The sequence below is a fragment of the Notamacropus eugenii genome, chromosome 1 (assembly GCF_028372415.1).
Source record: "Notamacropus eugenii isolate mMacEug1 chromosome 1, mMacEug1.pri_v2, whole genome shotgun sequence".
NCBI classification, from domain to species: domain Eukaryota; kingdom Metazoa; phylum Chordata; class Mammalia; order Diprotodontia; family Macropodidae; genus Notamacropus; species Notamacropus eugenii.
Genome location: NC_092872.1, coordinates 130355461 through 130380971, shown reverse-complemented (window position 1 = coordinate 130380971; position 25511 = coordinate 130355461). Strand labels below are relative to the sequence as shown.

General features: G+C 39.3%; 1 protein-coding gene across 6 annotated transcripts in view; it reads right to left on the bottom strand.

Annotated features, from left to right (window-relative positions):
- IQCH (IQ motif containing H) overlaps nucleotides 1–25511 on the bottom strand; it is a 305076-nt gene that overhangs the window by 91145 nt on the left and 188420 nt on the right. For all 6 annotated transcript variants that reach the window (XM_072614735.1, XM_072614742.1, XM_072614763.1 and 3 more), the window contains one exon: nucleotides 22166–22357. In XM_072614735.1, coding sequence (XP_072470836.1) covers nucleotides 22166–22357 — 192 coding nt within the window. The remainder of the gene's footprint in view (nucleotides 1–22165; nucleotides 22358–25511) is intronic.

Sequence of the window (25511 nt, the reverse complement as noted above, 5' to 3'; positions counted from 1 at the left end):
AGTATCTTTGCCAGAAAATTGCAAATGGGGTCACAGAGTTGGACACAGCTGAAATGACTTAACAGCAACAACTCTGACTCCAAGGCCAATGCTCTGTCCACTGCAACATATTAGAAGTTGTGAAGGTGAAGCTTTGATCACCAGCTAATGGGTAGAAATGTTTTACGGTTGGGAAGCTGGGTCTTGGGCCCTCTCCTCATCCCTGAAATCGTACCATATATGTATTCAGGTGGAGGCAGCTAGTTGGCTCAGTGGATAGAGCACAGGGAAGACCTGAATTCAAATCTGGCCTTAGATACTCATCAGCTGTGTGACCCTGGGCAAGTCACTTCAACTCTGTTAACCTTCATTTACTGGAGAAGGAAATGGCAAACCGCTCTTGTATCTTTGCCAAGAAAACCCACAAAGAGTTAGACGTGACTGAAGACGCAATAACAACAATGTAGTCAGGTAGTTCACTTATTTTTCTTCTAGTTACAGTGGCCATGAGAATTAGTCAAACAACTCAGACACCACTGAGTTTTTGTCTTTTGATTCCCTGATCCCTCTTCTCTCTCCCCCTCCTCCCCGAAATAAATCACAGGAGGAACCACAAAACCGAAGCACTCTGGTTTTCAAATGTGAAAGACTTTTGTTTTTTGGGACAACTTATTTTTGCTTCTTCAGCTCCAGATCTCGTTTCCCTCAGATTGCAAAAAAGTTTCAAAGTGAAGTTTCATCTAGACTGTCTCCACCATAAGTTGGGCAAAACTCTGGATGCAAAATCTACTGGATAGATGCTTTTCATACAATATCAGATACATGGATTCAGATGAGGAAAACTTAGAATTCCTTTGGGTAGCATGGACAAACAAATGGGTTGAGTTTGGGATCCAATGGTGAGTACCCTGCTGAATAATTATAAAATCAAAAGAGTACTAGCTATGGAATCAGAGGTCCTGGGTTCAAATCCCAGCTCTGCTACTTACCACTTCTATGAGTAAGGTAGAGCAAATTACTTAACCTGAGCTTCACCTATAAGGGGGCTGGGCTACATGGCCTCTGAGGTCACGTTCAGCTCTAAGTCTGAGATCCTAGGATCCTGAGTCACTGTACCTCACTGCACCTGCTTCCTCACCTATAAAATGGGGGGTTTGGACTAGATGGTCTCTAAGTTAGGTATGATCTTTAGAATCACAGAATTTTTCAGAGCAGAAAAGAACCCTAGAAAATCATCCGAATATAAATTCATTTTCAATTCCCTAATACCAAAAGTTATCTGTTTCCTGCCCTTCTCCCCCACCCCAGTCTATTTAGAATATTGAAGACCCAATTATAGAGGGTTGTATCAGCGGAGGGAGTACCCATTTGGACAAAATGATAAGTCCTTGTAATGCAACATCTAGATTATTCAGTTTATCTTGGATCTGATGCCATCTAAGAATCTGAAGACTACACGGGAAACATCTGGGTAAATAGTATAGGCAGGTCAAAATATTTTTCAAGTGTTCTGAAGATCCTGGCAATACAGTCTCAGTCAGTATAGTACCTTAGTTAGCTTAGCAAATGCTCCATATACAAAACAAAACAGCCACGAGGAGCTGCCAGAGTGCCTTGGTCTATGCCTAGTTCAGGTTGACTCACTTCACAGTAGGAGAAGGTCTGTTACGATGGGCCGGGAAGGCAGGCTCATGTGGTGAGCTGGTGCCTAGCGATACCAGAGAAAGAAAAACTGCTCTCACAGCAATAGGCCTTCCTCCTCCTCACCCCACTTCCCCAACCCTATCACCCTGCATGATGTAATAGTTCACCCAGGTTTTTTTCTAACATAAATCACCAGATCTCCCCAGACTACTGCATCACTCATAATTGAGCATAGAAAATGCTCAGTGCTATCTTACTGGTCTTTTCTCCTCTCCTTCAAACCTTTTTATCTACATCTATCTTCCTTTTTGTTTTATACCTGCTTCAGACTGAATGGCTCTCTCCTATTGAAGAAGACCAATTGCCTCTGATTCATGAAGTGCCCCAAGGCTGGAACGATGAAGCATTGCGTTTCTTTAGCCACCTGCTCAGGAAAATGAAAAGTCAGAGCAGGGGGGGGGGGGGGCCTAGTAGGTCGTGCAACTGCTTAGGAAAACTGGGTTTTCTTCTTTGCTTACCCACGAATTCCTGGTCTGATTTGGGAAAGGTCGCACAGTAAGTAGCCTCTTTCTCACTCAGTTTTGGTAGATATCAAATCAACCCCTTTGAATAACATCATAAGGCGTGTTCCAAATCAAGATAGTACAAATACAGGTTAGAACTTAGGGCTAGCTATAAGATGAGGACATTTCATGGGGTTAAAGGTAATGTCTTAAGTTTGGTTTTAAAAAATCAATTTCACTGGCACTCAATGAAGAAAATAATCTTTGTGTCCACAGTGTGATAGGCAACCAAAAAAAGCAAATGTGTTTTTAGGTTGCATTAAGAGAGATCTAGTTTTCAGAGATAGACCACTAGTAGTTCCACTGTAGTATGTTCTACTCAAACCATAACTGGATTATTGGATTCAGTTTGAGTCATCACGTTTTAGGATGAACATTGTTGAGCCAGAGCAGAGGGGTCCAGCACGTGGTCTGAATGTGGCTGAACCAGTCTAAAATTTAATTAAGAAATGCTTAACAAAACAAATAAAAATACAACAAAACAGATAATACTAATATGTGGTTTTCTAACCTGGGATCTAACCATGTAGCCTGGTTCTTTATATATAGTTTACAATCTTCTGTTTTGAGTTTGATACCACTGAGCTAGAGAACATTCAGTGGAGAGCAACCAGGATGGTTAGGGGATTCAAATTCACATGGATGGGTTGAAGGATATGGCAGTGTTAAGTGTTCAGCATGAACAAGACTTAGGAGGAACATGATAATTTTCTTTAAGTAGCTGAAGGACTGTGTTGAAGAACAGGCAAAGACAATGAATATTTATTAAGTCCTTACTATGTGTCAGGCAGCTAGATGTCACAGAGAATAGAGGGTCAGGTTTGAAGTCAGAAAAACTCATCTCCATGAGTTTCAAATCTGGCCTCGGACACTTATTAGCTGTGATACTGGGCAAGTCATTTGAGTCTGTTTGCCTCTATTTCCTCATCCAGAAAAGGAAATGGCAAACCATTCCAGTACCTTTGCCAAGAAAACCCATAAAGCATCAGAGGTGATGGAAATGACAGATATCCCAAGCACTGTGCTAAGCACTGGAGATACAAGTGTGAGTCAAAGCTCAAGGAGCTTACACTTTAATGGGGAATGATGATGCACCAAAGAGAGCTAAAAAGGAGGGAATGGAGGAGATGGTGCCCAAGTTCAGAGTCAGAAGCAGAGCCAGGAGGGGAATGAAGGAAAGTCAGCCTAGGCCTCTTCCCAAAATGAAGTTCCCAGAAGCAACTTGAAAATGAGAGAAAGGAGCCACAAATCAAACTTGTTCTGCTTGAAACTAGAGGCAAAAATGAAAGCTTTGGGTAAAAATCTCAGAGGCCAATTGAGGATGGCTATATGGAGGAAAAGTCTGGGATCTCAGGAGATCATAAACTGGATATGCATCCACAGTGTGATATGGTGGCCAAAAGAGCTAAGAGGATCTTGGGTTCAATGAAGAGAGACCTTAACTGCAGTAATGTGTTCATTTTGGGGCAACAAAGTTTAGGAAGGACATTAATAAACTAGAGAGCATTCAGGAAAAAAAAAAAAACAATGGGCTGCCTCAGAACAGAATGGATTCCAACTCGTGGAGGCCTTTAGGCAATAGCTGGATGATCACTTGGTGGGTGTGAAAGTTCTTGTTCAGGTAAGAGTTAGCCTCCATTTAGCCTCTGAGGTCCTTGCCAACACTGATATTATGTGATTCTGTGAACAAGCTAGGGGATAGCCCTCCAGTATTCTGCCCTGATCTTCTGGCATTTGAAAAACTGTTCTGTTCTGAGTGCCATGTTTTTAGAAATACATCGACAAGTTGGAACACATCCAGAGGGAGATGACCTCATCACATACTGGATATGGACTGGAGATTATGGCACAGGATCTGTTTGGGGAATCTAGGATGTTTGGTCTGCAGAAGAGAAGATAGGTAGGTGAGTAGGTCGGGGGATGAGGACAGGGTGAAATATAATTGTCTTTAGGTATTTGAGGGGATGTCATGTGATGGAGGGGTTAGACTTGCTCTGTTTGTCTCCAGAGGGGAGAGCCAGGACCACTGGGTGAAAGTAGAAGAGAGGTAGATTTTGCCTTGATATAAAGGAAAAACTTCCTATCAATTGAAATGGTCCAAAGATGGAATAAGTTTTCTTGGGAAGCAGTGGGCTACCCATCACTGAGGGTTTTCAAAATCTGGTGGACTATTTGTAAGGGAGGTTATATGGAGAGATTTCTGTTCATGTTCAGATAGAACTAGAGAACCTCTAGAGTCCATCCTAATTCTAGGATTCTAGGATTCTGAGAGTTAGAAAGCTCTATTTCCTATCTTTTGATGAAATGGGAGGACATGGCTTTTCATAGTTGGAGTAATGGAAAGCAGGCTGTTAAAAGGGTGAACCCCAGGTAGCTCCTTCAGATGTGCAATTTCCTCCTGCACTGATTTGATGGGGAATCCCTGTGTATCAGGGGTATTAGGAAGATTAATGAGTTGACATTTACAAAGTGATCTCCTCAGATGCAAGACGCTGTGTGGGGGCAAAGAATTCATTGCAATGATACTGCCCATGATGCATTTGGACACTCTGCCATGCCATCTCTTTCACTCAGAGAGGGAACCATTCCGCTTTGCCACCATGTGTCTTTTCTGTTCACAAATACCACAGCAAGGGAGCAAATATCCTAGAGGAAATTTTTCTGTAGGAATCTGGAGAATGAATCATGTCTCACCATGAGAAATACACAGCTGAAGGCATTGGCAGGGCGATATACAATTGTGGCAGTGGGGATTGTGGTGAACGTGGAGGGTTCAACAGAGCTTGCCTACTTGGGGACATGATAAACTCTGGGAAAAAGGCAGAGGGAAGAGGGATGCCACAGTATTAAATGTTCAATTCTTATGAGCTGAAGTGTGTGAGTGTGTGTGTGTGTGTGTGTGTGTGTGTGTGTAGGTAAAGGGAAAGAGGATTATATTTAAAATAATTTTTATAATCTTTTATTATATTTCCTTCCCACTGTCTCCCTCCAATTGAATCATTTTTTAAAAAAAAATAAAAAGAAAACCTGCATAAGAAGTACACAGAACATCAAAACAAACTCCTACAGTGGCATGTTCAAAAATGCACATATCATCCTGCGTTTTAAACTTATTTTAAACTCTGTCAGGTGGTGGGTGGTATACTTCAGCTTCAGCCCTCTGGACTCCTGACTTGTCATTGCACTAGTTAGCATTCTAATGTCTTTCAAAGTTGTTTTTCCTTATAATGTTGTTGTCATTGTATAAATTATTCTTCTTAGCTCCCTTCACCCTGCATGGGTTCATAAGGGGAAAGAGGATTTGATTTAGATAGGCCCTTTGGAACCAAAGCTGACTCTTCTATCCATGGGATTCCAGGACCTTGTTCAAGGCCTCCATCCATGTCCTCTGCTGCCTAGGCTATCCTTACAATCCTGTTTCTGCTGAGGATTCAGTATCTGATGCTGAGCAGACAGGCCATGCTTGAGCCTAGATCAGCTGCTCAGAGTGGCAGATCAAGTGATAACAATCACAGTAATATTTCATGCAAAGAATAATGCTCTCCTCTATGACAGAATCGTTCTAGTGTTTCCCTTGGGGACCTTTTTGAAAGACAATCTTAATCCATCAAAAGCAAGAACTCATCTCTTCTTTGGAGATGGGCTCATTTTATATGGCCCAAGAAGGTGAGGAGTGCCATTGAACATATCAAGGCTCAAGTGTGCTTGTGGTTGCACAGGAGGACCAATGACCAGCATTACGTAAGAAAGCTCAAAGGAAGGAGGAACGCCTTAGTTAAACCATCAACTCATCACACCCCACAGTCGCTCCCATTTTCGATTTATCCTCTATTCAGTTGCCAAAGTGATTTTCTCAAAGTGCAGACATGACCATGTTGCTCCCAACTCTGGGATCAGTTATCGCAAACCTATCTCTGAGACACCTTTCCAGACTTATTACATATCATTATCTTTCATGGATTCTACAGTCCAGAAAAGCTAGGCTTTTTGTTGTAAATCATACACAACATTCCATTTCACATCTCCATGGTTTTGCAAAGTTTGTCCCTCATGCCTGTAATATACTTTCATCTTCGCCTTCTGCGCTAGGTCCATAAAAATCACCTGCTTATAGAATAATGAGGTCTGGCCCCCCCAAGACAAGTGAGTGGTGGAGGGAGGGTGTCAAAGCCTGCCTGCAGGGCAGTAGGCATGAATGGATGCAAATAAAGATTTACCTAGACCTCATACCTCTGCTAGCAGCATATGCCCCTCTTCTCCATCAGCTTCCCCGCCTACTCCAGGATCTTCAATCTGCAGATTCATTCATTCATTCATTCATTCACTCACTCACCCTACTGATGACTTTAGGGTCTCTAATGTGTTTTTGGCCCCATCTTTCCTAGTTTACATTTTGTTTGTAGTCGGGCCTGTCTGTTTTTGTTGTTCTTTCCTGAATGACCTCTCTTCACTTTGAGGTTAATTCTTTGAACTAATTCTGCATACCCTGTTCTTTTGTTCCATGACAGCTTTAGAGAAAAGTATCTGCTTAGACCTTAGTTCCTATGAAAAGAGACCAGGAGGTTGTAGTGAAACTGCAAACTCATTGGCTCAACAACAGCCACAGTATCAATAATGATAATAGTTACCCTTTATAGAACACCTACTATGTGGCAGCACTTTGTAAAGATTATTTGATCAACTATTACAAATATCAAATCAAATATTATTTGATCCTTGAAACAACCCTGGGAGGTAGGTGCTACTATTATCCTTGTTTTACAGATGAAGAAATGGAGGTAGACAAAGGTTAAGTGACTTGGCCAAGGTCACACAGGTAATAAGACAAGATTCAGTCTCAAAGTCTGGCACTTTCTAAATCAGGATCAGTCTCTATTGTCATTAGTCAGAGAATCCCCCATTGTAAGACAGATGGAAGGGGACAGAAAAAGAAAGGAGGAGACAGAGAGAGGAAGAGATGGGAGAAAAAGAGAGAGATTGAGCCAAAGACTCTTTCTCCAAAGAAAAGGAGTTGTGCTTTGTGGGATTCACATAGTTGTTAAGCTTTGAAAAATAAACTTCATTAAAAACTTTAATTCCAGATTTGTATTCAATTGCAATTGTACTGACACTATCGATGGCTATTGAGCATTAGTGACCAATCTGGGGACAATGGGCAGAGACAATGCTGTATCTAGTCTGGAAGGAATTTTGGTCTTACCTTCCTCCATCTTAGGGCTGGTTCGAGCCTTGCCTAATATACAGACTTACACATTTGGAGTTAACATTTGCTCACTTTGATTTCCATAGAGGAGAAAAGCACCTCTAGTTACTTCATCTGGTTACTTGTGTTTAGGGGGATCCCTAAACACATGAGGGATTTCAGTCAACTGAGAGATTGTTGTCCTTCCCTCTGGATCTTTGCTTCCCATCTCTCTGGGAAAAGGCTGGGATTAGGGGAAAGGCATCCAACTATCACTGACTACCTTTGTTTCTTTGGGCAAATCACTTTAATTCCTCACATATCAAGTGAAGGGGTTGGACTAGAGGGCTTCTAAAGACCCTCCCAGCTCTAATCTATGATGCTATTATCCTATAAAGTTCTGGTTCTAAAGCATGAGAAACATGTTCGGTTGAACACTGCTTACAAGGACTAGAGGAGTTGTGACTACTGGAGAGCTAGTTTTGTCAACTATGTTAATCCCAAGTATGTGGTAGAGGGGAATCCAGACACATGGTGCCATTCTGCTGGCTGTCCCCCACACCTGGAATGCTTTCCCACCTCACCACCACCTCCTGCCTTCCCTGGCTTCCTTCAAGACTCAATCCAAGTTCCAAGTTCTGTCTTTTGGAAAGGACCTTTCTTACTCATCCCCAGTGCTAGTATCTTCCCATTTACATCCTCTCTCTCTGTCTCTCTCTCATTGTAGTAGTTCTTTACAGTGGATTTAAAGTGAATATATTTTTTGGATACAAGTTTTGTTGCTTACTTATCATCTGTAGGTTATCTACCAAAAAGCTCTCTCCTCTCCTCCCCTCCCCCTCCCCCTCCCCCTTCCCTCTTCTCCTCTCCTCTTCTCTTCTCTTCTCTTCTCCTCTCTTCTTTTTTGGCATCAAAACATCACCCACCCCCCAACGATAATCAAAGTCAAGCTAGGGATCTTGCCTATCTGATCTTATTTTAAAGAATTCAGAGAAGAAGACATGGGGGAAAGAAGACTAAAAATTGGCATAAATATAGAAGGGCAAGGCAATGACCTGGAAAGAAATAATACATTGTTAGCCCAAGACAAGGGTCTTAGAAATCATCCATTTCAACTTCCAAATTTTATGGGTGGGGAAATTGAGACCCAAAAGGGGAAAGTGCCTTGTCCAAGGCTAATAACTAGTTTATGGCAAAGTTGGAAGTGACAGTATCTTCCAACTACCAAATGAATATTCTTTTCACTGTTCCATGATGCCACCTCCAAAGTATATCACAACATAGTGATGGTGCTTGTAGCTTTGACATATCTGGATGTTCAAGTTAAAAAAAAAAAGGAACGAAATTGGAGCTCCCAAATCTGGAGCTTATTTGCATTATTATTCTTTTCTTTCTTTTTGCATTTCTTTTATTTTCCTTTTTTTTTTTTGGGATGATGTTTTGTCTTAGCTGTGATTCCTAACATGGGACCTAGATTTGGAATTGTCAGTATTCCTACTGGACAGGTGGAAAGGTTGGATACCACTGGCACTATGGGTAACGGCCTTATCTAATAACCAAGGAACAAGTTCTATATCCACAAATCACAGCTTCTTGGGATCAGGGGTCTAACTGAGGGAAAGGGCACGTGAAGCCACTGTTGGCCAGTGATCTGTATGATGGCTTGCTTTGATCTGGCATCAGGATCGAAAGTTCCAATTCATTTCCCTAGCAGTAAGCTCTTCACCCGAAATAACCTCTTTAGAGTGTAAAAATATGCTGAGGGGATGAAGGAAAAATGAAAATGTCTTTGGAAGTCATAAACTACTTCCCACACCTACTTAAAGTTTAAGGACTGTTTTAATACTCTGGGTTTAATTGTTAATTGAGAATTTTAAAATCAAAAATGCCAACTTTGCCTCCGATGAGATGGAAAATTATGCTGCTGTAGAAGGTACCATAATGTAAAACAGCCACCATTACCGAGGAACACAAATGTTTTTGGTATGTAAAATTGCTTTGTAAAATATTTGCTCCATCTGCTGAAAGCAGCAAAGACAATTTTCCCTCGATAGCTAATGGCCCATTTCGACTGGGTGGCAAGCGATTGGCTGCGGTGGAAGCTCACATTAAACAGAATGGTAAGAATGCGGTGTATATAATTCCGTACTTATGTAGCATTAGCGACTCGCTGCTTCTTGAGGGGTCTGTCCCTCATTACCGAGGTCTCTGCCTTGGATCAACACCCGGGGCCTAAGGGTCGCTTTGACTCAAGAGGTTTTTTGTCCAACTGAGGCACATATGCTATGCCTCACTTACAAAGCACAGAACAAGCGCTCTCCCCGACCAGAAGCGAATGAAGCTTAGTTCTCTTTCAACTTTCCAGCACTTAAACTGCTGTTCCGTTCTTTCCACACCACATGGGGCCATGGTTTTCCTTTCAGGCTCACGCTGTCACTCGGCATGCTGGGGATTTCAATATATAAAGATTGAGCACTTCTTCAGCTTCTAAATGGAGCTCCGCTTGCGCACACAAAAGCGGGGCACTGCGACCCCAGCCCCAAACCATCATCATAAAAACCCACACGCATGGCTTTCAGTTCATTGTTATGAACCACTATTTGGGGGAATCTCTGTTTAAAAGGATTGTTTACACCGTGCCCCGAACAACTTTCAACATCTGCTAAGAGAACAATAAAAAAGAAATAATCCAGGGTGGTTTAGAAAAAGAAAGATACCTCCATTTTCTTTGGATGATATTTAAAAAAAAATAGTAACACTGGCAAGCTTCTGGGATTTTTAAAAAAATGCTTTCACTTAGACACAGCAAAACTTAGAAAAAAATAATGATAAAAGATAAAAAACCTACCGTATCAGCTCAGTATACCCAACAACATTTTAAAATGATATAAAAAGAAATCATGAATTTGCATTCAATGGTGTAATCAGTAAGTATATTTATTGAAAATAAACTATTTTTTTCCACCCAGAGAATTACGAGTGTATTAAACGTGTGTGCTGATTTCTGCTTTCCCTCTACTTGAAAATCAAAAAAAGCTAAAGTGTTCTTTGATTTTGCTTGATTTTTCATTCCTATACAATTATGACTAAGAAGATTAGGAGATTTCATATTCTAATTTAGCACAAAATTATACGTATGTCTATGTGTGTTTAGCCACTCTTTCCCTCGTTTGTTTGGCTAGTTTAATTTTTCCACACCTCGAGATTTGCGCAAATGAGTTAGAAATAGATAGATTCATTCTTTTTTACTTCCTTAAAACTGAATGGATTTTTAAACTAGCTTGCTTGTAGTGAAAGAAATTAATTGAACACACTGCACAAGTCTGAATTTAAAAAACAAATAACAGAATTGCATCGTGACCTCCTTTAGTACAGCAGTCAGAAAGGCAGGAAAGACAAGGGAACTAAACCATCATTCTTCCTGCCGCACACCATGGCCAGGCTCATTTGGACTCTACCCTCTATCCATCTCTGCAGGCCTGCTTTGTGGTCTTTCACAAAATAAACATTTCCCAAAGAGTGCCAGCAAGTACTTGCTGGACAGGGGAACGCTAGCCAAGTTTTCTTATCTTTTACTGTTGTTGCTTCATCCTTTCCTTCCACGCTGTTATTGCTAAAAACTGGCAGTTAAATTCAATTGATTCAAACTATTCCAGATCCATATGGCCTAAAACCCTGGAGCTGAAGATCTGATCTTGCCTCACTGCTGTTTTCAAGCATTTGCCTCTCCTCCGGTCCCCAGATGGTGCAAGTAACATTCAAACCTCCTTTTCTCTGCCTTGTACAATAGACCTTGGCACCATTTCAACTGTTTACTCCGGTAATTAACAGCACTGATACCACAACAATTACAACTCCTACAATCCTAACACAATAATGCTATGAATTAGTGAGAGCTAATGGCTGGAAGGTAGAGTGTTCCCAGACTGTGAGATCTGTGCATTTTTAGAATAAAATAAAAGGTACAAACAGCACGCTTGCGGTAGACAATGATTACCTAGTAATTAGTTTACACAAAGCTTCCTATTTAATGGCAAAACGCTGTAATTAACGTGTGACAGAAAATCAAAGGGTACTTTGTAAGCATATGAAAAATTAACACTGCAGGCCTATAGCTTTATGTACTGATTAGAAGCATATTAAATCAATAGGACATACAAACCAACAGCTTGCATATCTGATTATTGTAGGTCCTAGGAAGGGGTATTCTGATTTTAATGTAACTGAGGGATGCAATTTTCGTTCTCTGTCATCTTCCCGTGGAATGGAGAGCCACTTCAGACGAAATACTGCCAACTTGAAAAAGATAACCATTGAACTGGAAGAGATCATCGTGAGGAATTCTCAGAGATAAGGAAAATATGAGCATGGTTCAGTCTTTTCTGATGGGGATGGGGTATCAGCTGTGCTAATTAGAAAGGAGACCAACTGGAACGGGAAAAATTGGAAAGAACCCCTTCCCCTTCTCTCGGACTGAATCATTTCAGCTTCCTACCATGTACAGTCAGTCAATTCTCTCTTTCCCAGAATCCAAGTGATGAGAGAGGTTCAATCATTAGAATTTTTTTCTGCAGTTAATCGACAAGTAAATGAACTGACCGGAGGGATCCATTCAAATGTGCTACGTGGTTGTCAGGTCATAGGATGGGCACAGCCCAGTCCCCTATACCTTCTTTATCTACATTCTTACACAAAGATAACTGATGTATAAAATGATGGCCCCAAGGTTCTCTGGGGCAAAGATAAAACAAAACAAAAAACCCCAAAACCTTCTAATCCCCAAAGAAAGATAAATTTACATTCTGTAATGCTAAGGATATTTTATTATGTTCCATACATCAATTCTTTGATAATTTATCTAGAAATCTCATCTCTCTGCATCTTCCCTCTACCAATATAAATTACAACTCATCAATGGCTTGGATTTTTTCATGAGTTTTTCTGGTCCCTACCCTTTCTCCTTCCCCCCCCCCCCAAAAATTACTGACTAACTCTTTGGTGACCAACCTCACTAAATTTATCTAGCTTCGCTCTCTGATATGAGACATAAAAGCAAGTTGCTACACTAAAAGCTTTTCCAACTTCATAGAACCTGGCCAAAATTATATTCCAATGATATATTTTTTAAGAACCCAGGACTGCTTGCATAGCCTCATGAATGATCAGAGAAGGGGTTTAATAAGAGGTAAGGAGAGGCTATATATTCCATTATGTTCTAAGTGTTTGAAAACTGATCATTCTGATGGGTTATATTTAGTTATCTAGACATTTAGTTTTTCAGAACAGCCCCATTGTTGGAGTATCTGGAATAAATTAGAAGTTCCTTATCTTTAATCTGCAGCATATTAAAAAAAACACCCACATATCCTCATTTATCAAGGTGATAAATAAAGACCTGTCTATATTTCCAAATCTTCTATCTGATCAAAAAATGAGCTACCCAAGAGATACACACTAAGCTAATCCTGCCTGTGGGCCTAATATTACCTTAAATTGTGAAATGAATTGACAATTTACTACAACATTTTACGATGGACTAAAAGAGCAGTATATAAAACTCGACATCATGATGTGCATATGAAACTGAATAGGCATATGTATCTAATGGGTGAGTTGCAAAATTCATAGCAATCTCAGGCTAACCAAACGACCACCATATAAGAGATTTTTCTAAGGATTGTTTATTGGACCAATATATATATGTTGCAGAGTGACCTGGAGGACTTGATATATGTGCATTGAATAGGACTGGATGTAGCTTTGCTAAAATACAGCTCCGATGTCATCATGGAGAGAAGACAATACTTTATAGATGACAGCAAAACACTTAAAAAATAATTGATATTATTACAATCATTACTATATGAGATAGTAAAATCTTCCATTTGTATATTGTCTTATACACATTTGTTATCTCCTTTGATCCTCTGGTATGATAAGTTTTATTACCTCCATTTTATAGATGAGGAAACTGAGGCTCAGAGATTTTAAGTGCATTGTCCATGTATATACAGATCGCAAGGACTGGAGTTAGAACCAGGACCAAGGCTTTCTGAGTCCTAGGATGATATTTCTCCACTGGAGTTTTTGATAACCCTAAGAGGCTGCCACATGGCAAAACACCACAGTAAAAGACATGAAGACCTTGAACATTTCATTTTTTTTTTAAAAAAAAGAATGTTTCTTAACCATGGTGAGTTATGCTCTATATATAGATGACAAAAAAGTCTTCCCTTCACAAACACCAGCTTGCCAAGGATGTTAATCATATTAGCTTATTACTCTGATAAATGGGCAAGCTAGGTGGTGAGAGGATGGGGTACTGGGTCTGGAATCAGGAAGACTCATCTTCATGAGTTCAAATCTGGCCTTAGACACTTATTAGTTGTGTGATTCTGGGCAAGTCACTTAAGCCTGTTTGCCTCAGTTTCTTCATTTATAAAATAAGTTGGAGAAGGAAATGGCAAACCACTCCAGTATCTTTGCCAAGAAAATCCAAGGGGTCTCAAAGAGTCAGACATGACTGAAAAATGACTGAGCATCAACTCTGATAAATACACAGGACCATTGGGAAGGAAGGTGTAAGACAGAATACTATAGAGATCTGGTGCTTACAAACTGTTACCTGGGTTGTAATAGTAAGAATAGGTTCAAATCGTAGCTCAATTCAGATTGAGATTTGCAAGTAAGAAGCAGGAGACCAGTTGGGAGGTATTCCTGGTTTTTCCACTTACCTACCTATGTATGTATGATGTAAAGAAAATAAACTCTCTTCTCTGGACCTGAGTTTCCTCATATAAATGAGGGAATTGTACCAGATGATCCCAAAGGTCCCTTTCAGCTCTAAAATCTATGATAGGCAAAGGAATTGGACTTGTGATTTCAATGGGAAAGAGAATGCCTAGATGTGGAAACTCACCAGTGAAATTACCAGTATAGGTCAGCACCATCTTTGCAGCCTGTCACATCAGGAGATGTGCTCAGGGTCACACAACTAGTATGTCTAAGAGGAAGCACTTTAACTTGGCTCTTCTTGACTTTTAGGCCAGCTATTTATTCATTGTGGGTGCCTGTTTCTGAAGCCTAAGATCTTTGATCTAAATGGAGGCTCAACCCTATCTGGAGTCTTCCTAGCTCACAGTGAGTACTTAGCACTACCACCAGTTATTGGGTACCTGATGTATTTTTTGACATCTTTGGGACTGTCACACATATTGTATTTAAGACTGTGAATTCTTGGATGTAAGGGGCATGATTTATATTTCTTTGTATGCCTTACAATACCTAGAGCAGTGTCTTTTTAAATGTTAAATATGTACATGCCCATATATGTACATAACATACACGTATATGTATGCATATATACATTTTAATATATTTTCATTGCAATAAAATCATATATGAAAATACATACACACACATACATACACACACACACAGACTGGGGGAGAGAGAGAGAGAGAGAGAGAGAGAGAGAGAGAGAGAGAGAGAGAGAGAGAGAGAGAGAGAGAGAGAAAGAAATATCTTTAAGGTCCTGGGACTTTTCTCACCCACTTCTTTACCTTTAGGGGAATTTACTCTAAGGTAAAGAAGTGAGTGAGAAAAGTCCCAAGGCCTCAGAGATACTGCCACCATGATTGTCTTCCAAAAGGAAACAGATTTAACAACAGAATCAATCTATATCCTGTCTATATCTCAGCCAGAAATCTAGTGACCTAGATGCTGGATAACACCTTCTACTGCTGAGTTTCAAAATCATGGTGTGGCTTGAGGACCCCATATGTACGGAACTGACAGGACTTTACAATGAGACAGAGAAAGAAGACGTGAAGACAACATTGAAATCTTTGCTTCATTCCCATAATAGTATGAGTATATGAAAGGGCTTGATACCAACAGACCATTACAAATTTGGACGACCTGAAAAGTTAAAAAGATTTGAATGCTGTGTTAGTTACCTTTAAAAACTAGTGTGGCTCATTTAGAAGAGGCTCATCACTAGAAAGCTGGTGAACTGGTGATGGAATGTGTGTGTGTGTGTGTGTGTGTGTGTGTGTGTGTGTGTGTGTTAGCCATAGCCATCTAAGGCATGAAGGGCCTTCAAGTGGCATCAGTGGAGAAGGGAAGGCTCACACCAATGAAATCATGGGTCCTAACATAATAAAATATATGTATACATTGTTTAATGGGTCTAGAAAATGTGGGACACTTTTCAAAAGGATATTTTACAAAATCAAAAATGGTTAAAATTTATAAAGAGTTTCCATGCTAATGTCTTACATGACTGTACACATATAACCTATATAAGATTACTTAACATCTCGGGGAGTGGGAAGGGGAAGAAAGGGAGGGATAGATTTTGGAATTCAAAACTAAAAAAAGAAAAAAAAAGAATGTTAAAAATTGTTTTTACATGTAACCGGGGGAAAGATAAAATGTTATTTTAAAAAAGTTTCCATGGTAAAGAATGTCAGTCTTCACTTATCACAAAAATTTCACTTACCCGGAATATTATTCCCTAATTTTTCTGGATAATTGAGATATGACTGCTCTGGGTGCATTTACTCCTTTTTCTCTTAAAGTACACAGCCTGCATTTTATAGACTACAGATAATTCTTATATATTAAAAAATCAAATGCTCTGATTCATTTTGTTCCCTCCCCCACCCCCCTATGTTTTAGTTATGTTTGAAAACCTGAATTTAAACAGTGTATTCAGTCTTAGGTTTTGCTTGTCTTTATGGCCTAGCTAATGGATTTCTCTCCAGTGGCAGCTGGAAACTGGTTGTGTTGTAATTCTGTGCAGCATACTGCTGGTGCTCAAGAAACGTTACATCAAGTAATAATCACAGTATTCCAAACGTTACTCACAGCACTGCATTATTTAAAAACAGAACTAAATTAAAAACTTTCAGAAAGATTACTAGAGAAGTGGCTTACGTCTCACATGGTATTCCACTTTCATGGGATGAGTTATTCCTGGAATCACAGATCCTAGGATCCAGACCCAAACCCGCATGTTACAGATGGGAAACTTAAATGACTTAGCCAGTGCTACGCGGGCAGTAAGCACCAGAAACGAGACATGAACCCAAGTCTCATGCCTTACACTGCCTGAGTGATGGCTGGGAATGAACGCCAGCTTAGACACTCAAAGGGTCATAGCAGGTAGCTAACCCAGGGTTATACTTATTCTTCTGTGAAGCTGAGTTGGTGAGTCAAAGTCTGCTTTGAACAGGCCAACAGGAGTCCTGTGTAAATGAAAATGTGCTTGAATTTTGACAAGTAGGTTTGAATTTTAAAGTCTTTCATTTCATTTAAGGGATTGGGCTCAGTCAATATTTTCATGTGTTAATATCTATAATCAAGCTATAATGACTTTCTAAAAATACCAAATGATTATTCTTCACTACATAATTGCAAATAGAAAACTTCATTAAATTTAATTTTTTTTTATTAATGGAGATAACTTTCTGGTATTTAGTCATTAGCATATATATGTATGTATGTGTGTACAAATATAGTATATATGTATATAGCATGTATACATAGTATATATGTATGTGTATATGTAGATACACATATGCATACACACATACACATCCATATGGCAGCTAGGTGGCACAGTGGACAAAGTGCCTGGATCAGAGGCAGGAAGACTCCTCTTCTTGAGTTCAGATCAAATCTCAAGACAGTAACTGTGTGATCCTGGATGAGTCACTTAACCTTGCTTGCCTCCGTTTCTTCACCTGTAAAATGAGTTGGAGAAGGAAATGGCCAACCACTTCAGTATTTTCACCAAGAAAATCCCAAATGAGATCACGAAGAGTTGGATATGACTGAACCACAACTAGAACAACATATACATATGTGATCAATACCTATGTTTGTCTGAACTTAATGATTCCATTGGTAGAAGGAATGCCTACTGAGCAAAATCCCTCTACTGCTGCAGATTAGCAATTGTCTGGTAACTTATAGTCTTTAAAAATTGCTTAAGGAATTGAGAGGTCAAATGACTTGTCCAGGGTCACATGGCCACTACGTATAAGAGGCAGAATTTGAACCAAGGGCTTCTGACTGTAAACTAGCTCTCCATCCACACACCACAGTACCTCATAACACACACATGTATGTGTGTATATGTACATATGTGTGTACACACATGCATGTGCATTTGTAGGCATATGTGTACATCTATACGTGTGTGTATGTATATATATGTATACACACATATAGAAGAATGGAAAGACAGATGCTTCCTAACCCAATGTGTATTCTATATACAAATCTCTAGCTTTCTCTCTCTCTTTTTTTTCTCTCTGTCTCTGCCTCTGTCATGATACAAATACACACACACACACACACACACACACTTTGAACTGGGCAGCCTTTGTCCTCTCTTCCTCTATATCTAACACAAACTAAAATGAGAGAAAGTGACAAGAAGCCTTGGATTTTCTCTGTCTTTTCTGCCTGCTTTTTTGCTAGTTTTATATCAAACCCAAGTTTTACCATCAAACAAAGGATACCAATTCTCTGAAACAGTAAAACAGCTATTGCAGATTGCTAAAACCAATAGCAACTTAGTTCCTGATTTTTCATAATTAGCAAACCACTGAACATTTTCACCATAGAAACAAAAAATGTTGGGTCACAAAGGGGTCCTGTAGACAATCAAACCCGATCTCCTCATTTTACAGATAAGGATACTAAAGCCCCAGAGGGAAGTGACCCAGTGCATGGAAGGACTAGGGGATCCTGGTCTAATAAGAGATTCATTCTACTTCCTCATGACACATTTCACATTTGCTTCACTCCTCAAACACAAATGAGCTCAGATCAGTTCACAAAGGAAGAGCTTTGACAAGATCTTTTTAGCAAAAGGCATCACCAACAAACCTGTATTTCTTTCTCCTTTCCCCTCCCCCAACAAAAAACACAGAAAAGGAAGAGAGGCCAGTCTTTTCTGCTCTTCAATAAAAGAAGAACAAGGCAAAAAACATCTTCTCTAGAGTCAGTCCTCCATGTTGGTGGAATATAAGTTCATATTTATTTAGTGTCTTATGGTTACACAGTCCTTTCTGTCCATGGCCTCATTTGAAACAGGAAAAACAAGTGTTTTTAATCCCCATTTTACAGATGAGTAAACTGAGGCTAAGAACAAAATTATTATGAGAGACATTGGTTACACTGCCCCAAAATCCCAAGATACTATTGGATGATGGATGCCATGCACTTGTTTGACTTAAAACTTAGTACTTATCCAAATGAAAAAAAGACCACTGAGGTATAGTAATTCTTATCGGACACTAAAATCTCAGTGTGAATGAATGGGTTAGATTCTTTCCCAAGATCAGGCTTTTGTAGGAAAGAAAAGCGAGAGAGTGGGGACAATCAGGCACCTGGTGTAATGGAGGATGGGCCCCAGAGAGTTGGGAAAGGCAGGAAGAGACGTGAAAAAAAAGGTTTCACTGCAGCCAGTCCTGATCTTACTAGAAAACTGGAAAATGATATTACTGATCAAAGTCTGTGGGTATTCAAATTGTGATAATACAATTAGGGAAGAGAAACAAAGCTGATGGAGTGTGAAGGAACAAGTCAGTGAGGAGAATAGGAAAGGCAGCTCAATACCTTCTACAATGGTCTGTATTTCCCTTTGTATTTCATTAGTAACACTTAATACAATAAAACTAGCATAGCTTTTGATAATCTGTTAATGGGGGAAGGGGTTAAGATCACTTCCTGACAGTAGTGGAAGAAAACCTTATTTCAGATCCTGCCTCAGACACTCAGAAGGTAGCTGTGTGACCTAGGGTAAGTAGCTTAATCTCTCTCTACCTCAGTCTCCCCACCTGAAAAATGGGGATTCTAAGAGAACCTACCTTACAGGGTGGTTGTAAAGATCACTGAAATGAGATAACATGTACAGTTAGATCTTGATTAGTGCAAATAATGAATCCCTGAAGTGGTCTCATGAATTCAAATTTATACATTTATAATTATATAAAATAAGACAATTGTTTCTAGTCCAACAGAAACATGTGGTGCCAATTCAAATAAAGTAACCAGTGTTATTTGCGCTAATCAGAACCTAGCTTCAGGACTTCACAAGTCTTAAAGGATTTCAAATAATGTATTATTGCTGTTCTTGCTGAAGAGATCAAATGAGATAATTAATATGTGAAGCTCTTTACAAACCTTAATGGGCCACCTAAATGGTCTTTATAGTTTAGCACAGAGAGGCAGCATCATTCCAGAATGCCCTTCTGTGCTCACATCGAGGTTCCCTGTCTTTGGTAGACTGCAGAGAACCTCACCTGAATTCAAGGACACTGAGAAAACCTGACTTTTTAATCTGCTGCCTGCAGTCTACCAATGAGAAAAATCGTGACAACATGTTCTAAACTACATGCAAATGATGCTCTTTGTAAGTACCAACATAACTTAGTGCCTACAGCCATATTCTCATTTCTATTAGTTCTTCCCAAACGGAGGCTGGCTCTGGACTCCTTGCCTGTAGGATGGTCTTTTCATCAGGAAGCTGAAATGTTTTACAACTCACCAGCATATGTTTGGTATGTGCTGGGCGAGGCCTGATGACACAATATCTTCATTATCAAAAGAAACAGTTCTCTGGCCTGTAATAGGACATTAAAACATGCCTATGCTCATAAACTAATGCCTTGATGTTGTATCACTCTGATAGTGTGCAGTAACAAAAGGACAAAACTCAATGGAGATTGCAGTTCATTATGGGAAAAGGTCTCTACTCTCAAAAGGGGCTCTAACTTTGAAGGTATTAAAAATGTCAACTATCATTTGTAAAAAGGTCCTTAGGACTGTTTGATTTTTTTTTGTCCTTTTACCACAGAGTGTTTAAGAGCTGGTCTAAATTTATGAAAAGTTTACTGAATCAATTTTTTCTTCCGATAAGCTCTTAAAAATGATTTGGCTAGGCTATGCATTATTCATTGGACTCAGAGTCCAATCAGCATTTATTTCCAATTATCCCAAATATGTGTGTTACTGTTGCTCAAAACCATAACTCACAACAATTAAAATTCAGCTGAATTTTAACTAATATAATTTACAACCAGAAGCATAATTTAATCTATGTACAACTTATCCCAATTTAGGTGTTTTCAAATACTCTATGCTATAAGTCACACTACAAATTTATCACAGCAGCATGAAATCCTTAAATATTAGACATGCCCTTAAATGGTTTAGGGCATAAAATATTTAGATCAACAAGCATTTTTCCCATTAAAAAATCTCAATTTTTAAAAACACACAAAATAATGATACTGATGATTTAGGCTCAACAATTTCACTTTAAGAAACAAAACCCTATAAAAGTTAATATACGATCTAGACCCAAGAATACACGGGAAACCTCTATGGGCCTCAAAATTAAATACATTTTCCTTGTATTAGTTTTTTTCTCCAGAAGAGTAATTCACTTTGGTATCCTCTAAATAATATGTAAAAAGCTTTCAGTGACAGGTAGTGCATTCAGTCCATTTTGCTGAGAGAGGAAAAAATAACAACAAAGAATAGATCATGGGGAGAATAGGAACATTTGTCAAAGTGAACTCTTTTTCTCTTCTGACTGTTCTCTAGATGTATTTATCATTTCTCTTTAACATGAAAAATGCTGTGCTCTCCAGCATGCCCCTCCCTGTGCATCTCTTGTGCCTTGATTCATCTCTACCTCTCGAGCAGGGATGCTCAGAGCAGATGCAGATCTAAGTTTACAGCCAAACACTAGAAGAATAGACAAGGAAGCAGTCAGGATATGCGTGTCTGTATTTTCCTGCCAGCTCTCCCTTATCTGGATATGTAGATCCAGTTGTGAGGGCCAATAAAAAAGTATAGGAATTCTTAAGGGCTTAGAAAAGTTTTGCTACCAGTCACAGCTCAAAGTTTTATGGCATTTCCCTCCCAGAAACCCTGAATGATAGGTAGCATACATATATTCCTGTTTTGCAGATGAGAAAATTGAAGTTCAGGTGACTTGCCCATAGTCACATAGCTACTAAGTGCCAGAAGCAGGATTTCAACCAAGTTATACTGGTTTCACATTTAGTACTCTTTCCATTCCAACATATTGCCTAGTAAGTCCAATTGTAGATGAGTGAATTTGACCTATGTGTTTTCTGATCTCCTAGTATGGTGCAAACTATTAGTCATCATTAAAATGAGTTCGGAATTCATTGGATAGACTTCTTCCTTCTTTCCTTTAGCTAACATGCAAGGGGAAAAAAATCTATAGATTCCAACCATTTGTTTGGAATTTTCTGTTTAAGTCATGGTGGAGATGTGCCACCTAGGAAAATATCCTTTTCCTAAAGCTCTCTAGGAGACAGCAGTCACATGAATCTATTTTGATCATTTTTAATAATTTGTGATTCTTGCTAGTGCTATCATACATTGACTTCTAAATGGGAATTAACCACTCAGAGAATTACTCTCATAAGAAAACGTAGTTAACCCAATCATATACATTGCTAAGATCACATGACAAAAACATAGTTATATAAGAAATTTGTGAGTGTTTTCAACTGAATATGGTAAAATATTCATTTCAACTGTGAAGACACAGTAGAAATTTTGGAGGAGGAAAGGACCTTCAAAATCATCTGGTCTACCTTCCTCATTTTATAGAGAAGGAAGGGGAAGTCTAGGGAAGTGAATGACTTCCCCTACTGTCACACTGATAACTGGAGACAGAGTCAGAGCCAGAACCCAGCTTTATTGTCTCCCCATCTAGTATAACTTAATGGAAACTCACGTGTGCCCATTTCTTATTCCAATCTCTGACACCGTATTTGTGACTTTCCCGTATGACCCAATTATAACACTTTAGATGGGAAAGAATGTCACAAAATGCAGTTCCGTTGCCTCCAAATTCATTGTCCACTTTAAAGATCCAGCGTCGCACATCCAGATTATCAACAATGAGTTGACTTAAACATTCCATCATCTGTGGATGAAAATGACTTTTAAAAACTTTGTATTGATGTAGCACTTTAAAATTAACATCACATTTCCCCCTTTAAACCTGTGAGGTGGGTGATTCCACTGTTATTATGTCCTCTTTATGGGGACATTGCAGAGAAGGAAACTGAGGCTCAGAGAGGTAAAGTGATTGGACTTGGATTACTCAGCTTGGAGACAGCAGAACCAGGGCTCAAATCAGGTTTCCTGAAAGGAAGTCCTTTCCACTACAAAATGCTGCCTTTCTCCCTGGATCCAATGATACCAACACCCTCCCCTGCCAGCTTCTCCTATCTCCCTCCCCTCCACCAAGCTCACCTCTCATTACTTATTTAATTTATAAGGTGTTTTCACAAAAAGGTGCAGTAGGAAGAGTTCTCAAGTTGGTAGTGATAAAATTTGAATCACATGACCCACGATTGATTCTTCACTTACCAGCTGTGGGAGCTCAGGTAACCTCTTTGGGCTAAGTGTCATCATTTATAAAATAAGGGGATTGAACAGATGATGTCTAAGTTGCCGTACAGATCTAAATCTATGATACTCCCAATGGTATTTTTATTCAGCTTTTCTTTTACCTCTTTAGACTTATTCGTGCACCAAAGTCTGGTTCTAATATATTATGACATGGAGTGCAATCTGTGGTCTTGAAGGCTATACCAGGGGAGCACGAATTTGAGCAGACCTTATGAGGTTGGAGAAATTTAGACTATGGTCCCAGCAATGAACTGTCTGCCTGTCATCTGAGGACCAGCTTTGATAAGCTCAGAGAGTTTCATTACCATGTGGGTCAGAAACTGATGACTTTTTCTGCTCACTAGCATCTCTTCAACTCTACTGACTAAATCATGTAGGGGCTGCATCTGCATCACTATGTAGGGTAGCCTGATTAAATGACAGCCCCCTAGGAGAATTTTTAAGGAGAGTATAGGATTTAAAGAAATAATTTGAAAATATGAATAATCTTGGGCCTGAACCAGTTTTGAAAGTATATTCGTGGTTCCTGCAACAATAAATTCTGTCAGTTGGGCTAAAATGTGTGTAATTGAATTTGAATGCTTTTATTTGTCCTTTGGAGAATTATGTGTTTATTTATTGATTGGCCATATGGTATTATTTTTTCAGTACTAAAACATTAAGCGCTTCTTCAAAATTTTAGCTATTTGGGGCTTTGTTGAGCTTTTTAATGTTTTAATCTATAAAATAGATATTTTTTCTCTTGGATATACTTGGCAGAATCTCATTCAGTAGGCCAGGAGGCCATTTATGACCACATAGGTCACATGATCAAGACAGGTAATGGAAATATGGCATCTGTGGATACATCTTCCTTCTTAGGAGAACTAACGCACTCAGTCTTGGTCCACACAGCAATGCTACATTTAGATCATTAATCAGGAAGCATTTATTAATTGTCTACCATGTACCAGGCACTATGTTGGATGTTGGGGATACAAAGATAAACAAAATGTTCCCAGCCTTCAAGAACAATTTTTTTTCTACCAACAAATGTTTATTTTTCTTTCTCTTTCACATCCCATCTTCCCCCAAAAATCAAGAAAGGAAAAAAAAAAGAAAAACAAAACCTTTATAACACACATGCATAATTCAGCAAAATAAGTTCCCACATTGGCCATGTCCATAAAAAGTATACTTATTCTACATATTGAGTTCATCTCTGTAAGGATGTGGGTAGTGTTTTTTATTACCAAACCTCTGCAATCATGGTCGATAACTGTGTTCATCAGAGATCTTAATTCTTTCATTATAGCTATAGGTACAAGAAGAGTTCCCACATGATTAGAAGTAGGCTCTACCAGTTGAAAATTCTAATGATGGGAGGGAAGTCATCAAGATCCACAGAAATGTCCATCTCCATATGGAAAGGGGGAGGAGAGAGAGGAGAAAAAAAGGGGCAAAGAGTAAAGGACAAGTAGCCAGTCTTATAATCAATAAACCATTTCTGCTGAGCTTGTACCAACTATATCTATAAAACTGCTGAATCTTGAGCAATACTGTGGTAACAGTCTTGGATATATCTACTTTGAGGGTCTATAACTTCACCAGTGCAGATCATAATCCCTTTACAGCTTTGTAAATGGTCCTCAAGAATGTCAATGGTTGGAAAATTTCACATCTTGTGGCCAACCTGGTGATAAGTTTTTCTCTTTTGATATGGTTTCTCCATTTCTACCCTCCTTCACCTATCTTATAATTAGTATTACATTAAAGAATATGAAAAGTCCTCTTCGGCTTAGCTGACTCCCCTGTCCTCCAATACGCATACACAAATACCTTCTGTCACATAAAACCCATAGCTACATATAAACATGCCCTGAAACTGAAGGAGCATAGGCAGCAAAAGCCCCCACTGTGGAACAAGAAGACAGGGGGCAGGAGCAGCCACAGGCAGCATGGGGCTGGAGACACTCCACGAGCAACTTCTGCTCTTATGTCTGTGAATGTTCTTGCATACGAACAGAATTTGACTTTCTTTGTTCACGCTGATCTTGCCTCCTTGCTAAGAACTCTCTTCTTACTAAGATTCTCACTTGGTCCTTTCCTCCCAGGACTGCCCTGGGGACTATGTTTATAATTCCTCCTTGAATGGTCGTTGGTCAGAGACAATATTATTACAATTACTCTGAGGAAGAGCTAAATTGTTCTGAGCAAGAATGAAATTGGTTTTCTTGCGCCAGTCTGCCCAGTAAAGCTTCTTCAATTTGTTATACTAGAAACCAAAGCATGGAGGTGATGTCCCAGTGGCCTCCTGGGGTTCTCTGCTGTCCTGGGAGCCACCATGTATTCCTGGTGCATTTAAAGCAGATCAAAACAGTGTTTATTCCCTAGCTATCCATAGAGTCACTATCTAAATAGGCCAGTGGCTAGTGTGGGTATTTAAACAATAAAACTGCACATCATATGGCCATAAGCTTATAAATGTTCCTTCCCAAAATGCTCTGTCCTTACTCTGTGGTTACAGTGTTATTAAAGACATTCTGTATCCAATCGTATTTTGATGCAATCTGATCAGACTCTTAGATGCAGAATGGGCCTTTACTCTGTTAAAAATCTGATGGAAATTCTTGTGTTTCATTGTTGAGCAAGTAATCTGACAAAGCCATCCTTTAAAGTGCATA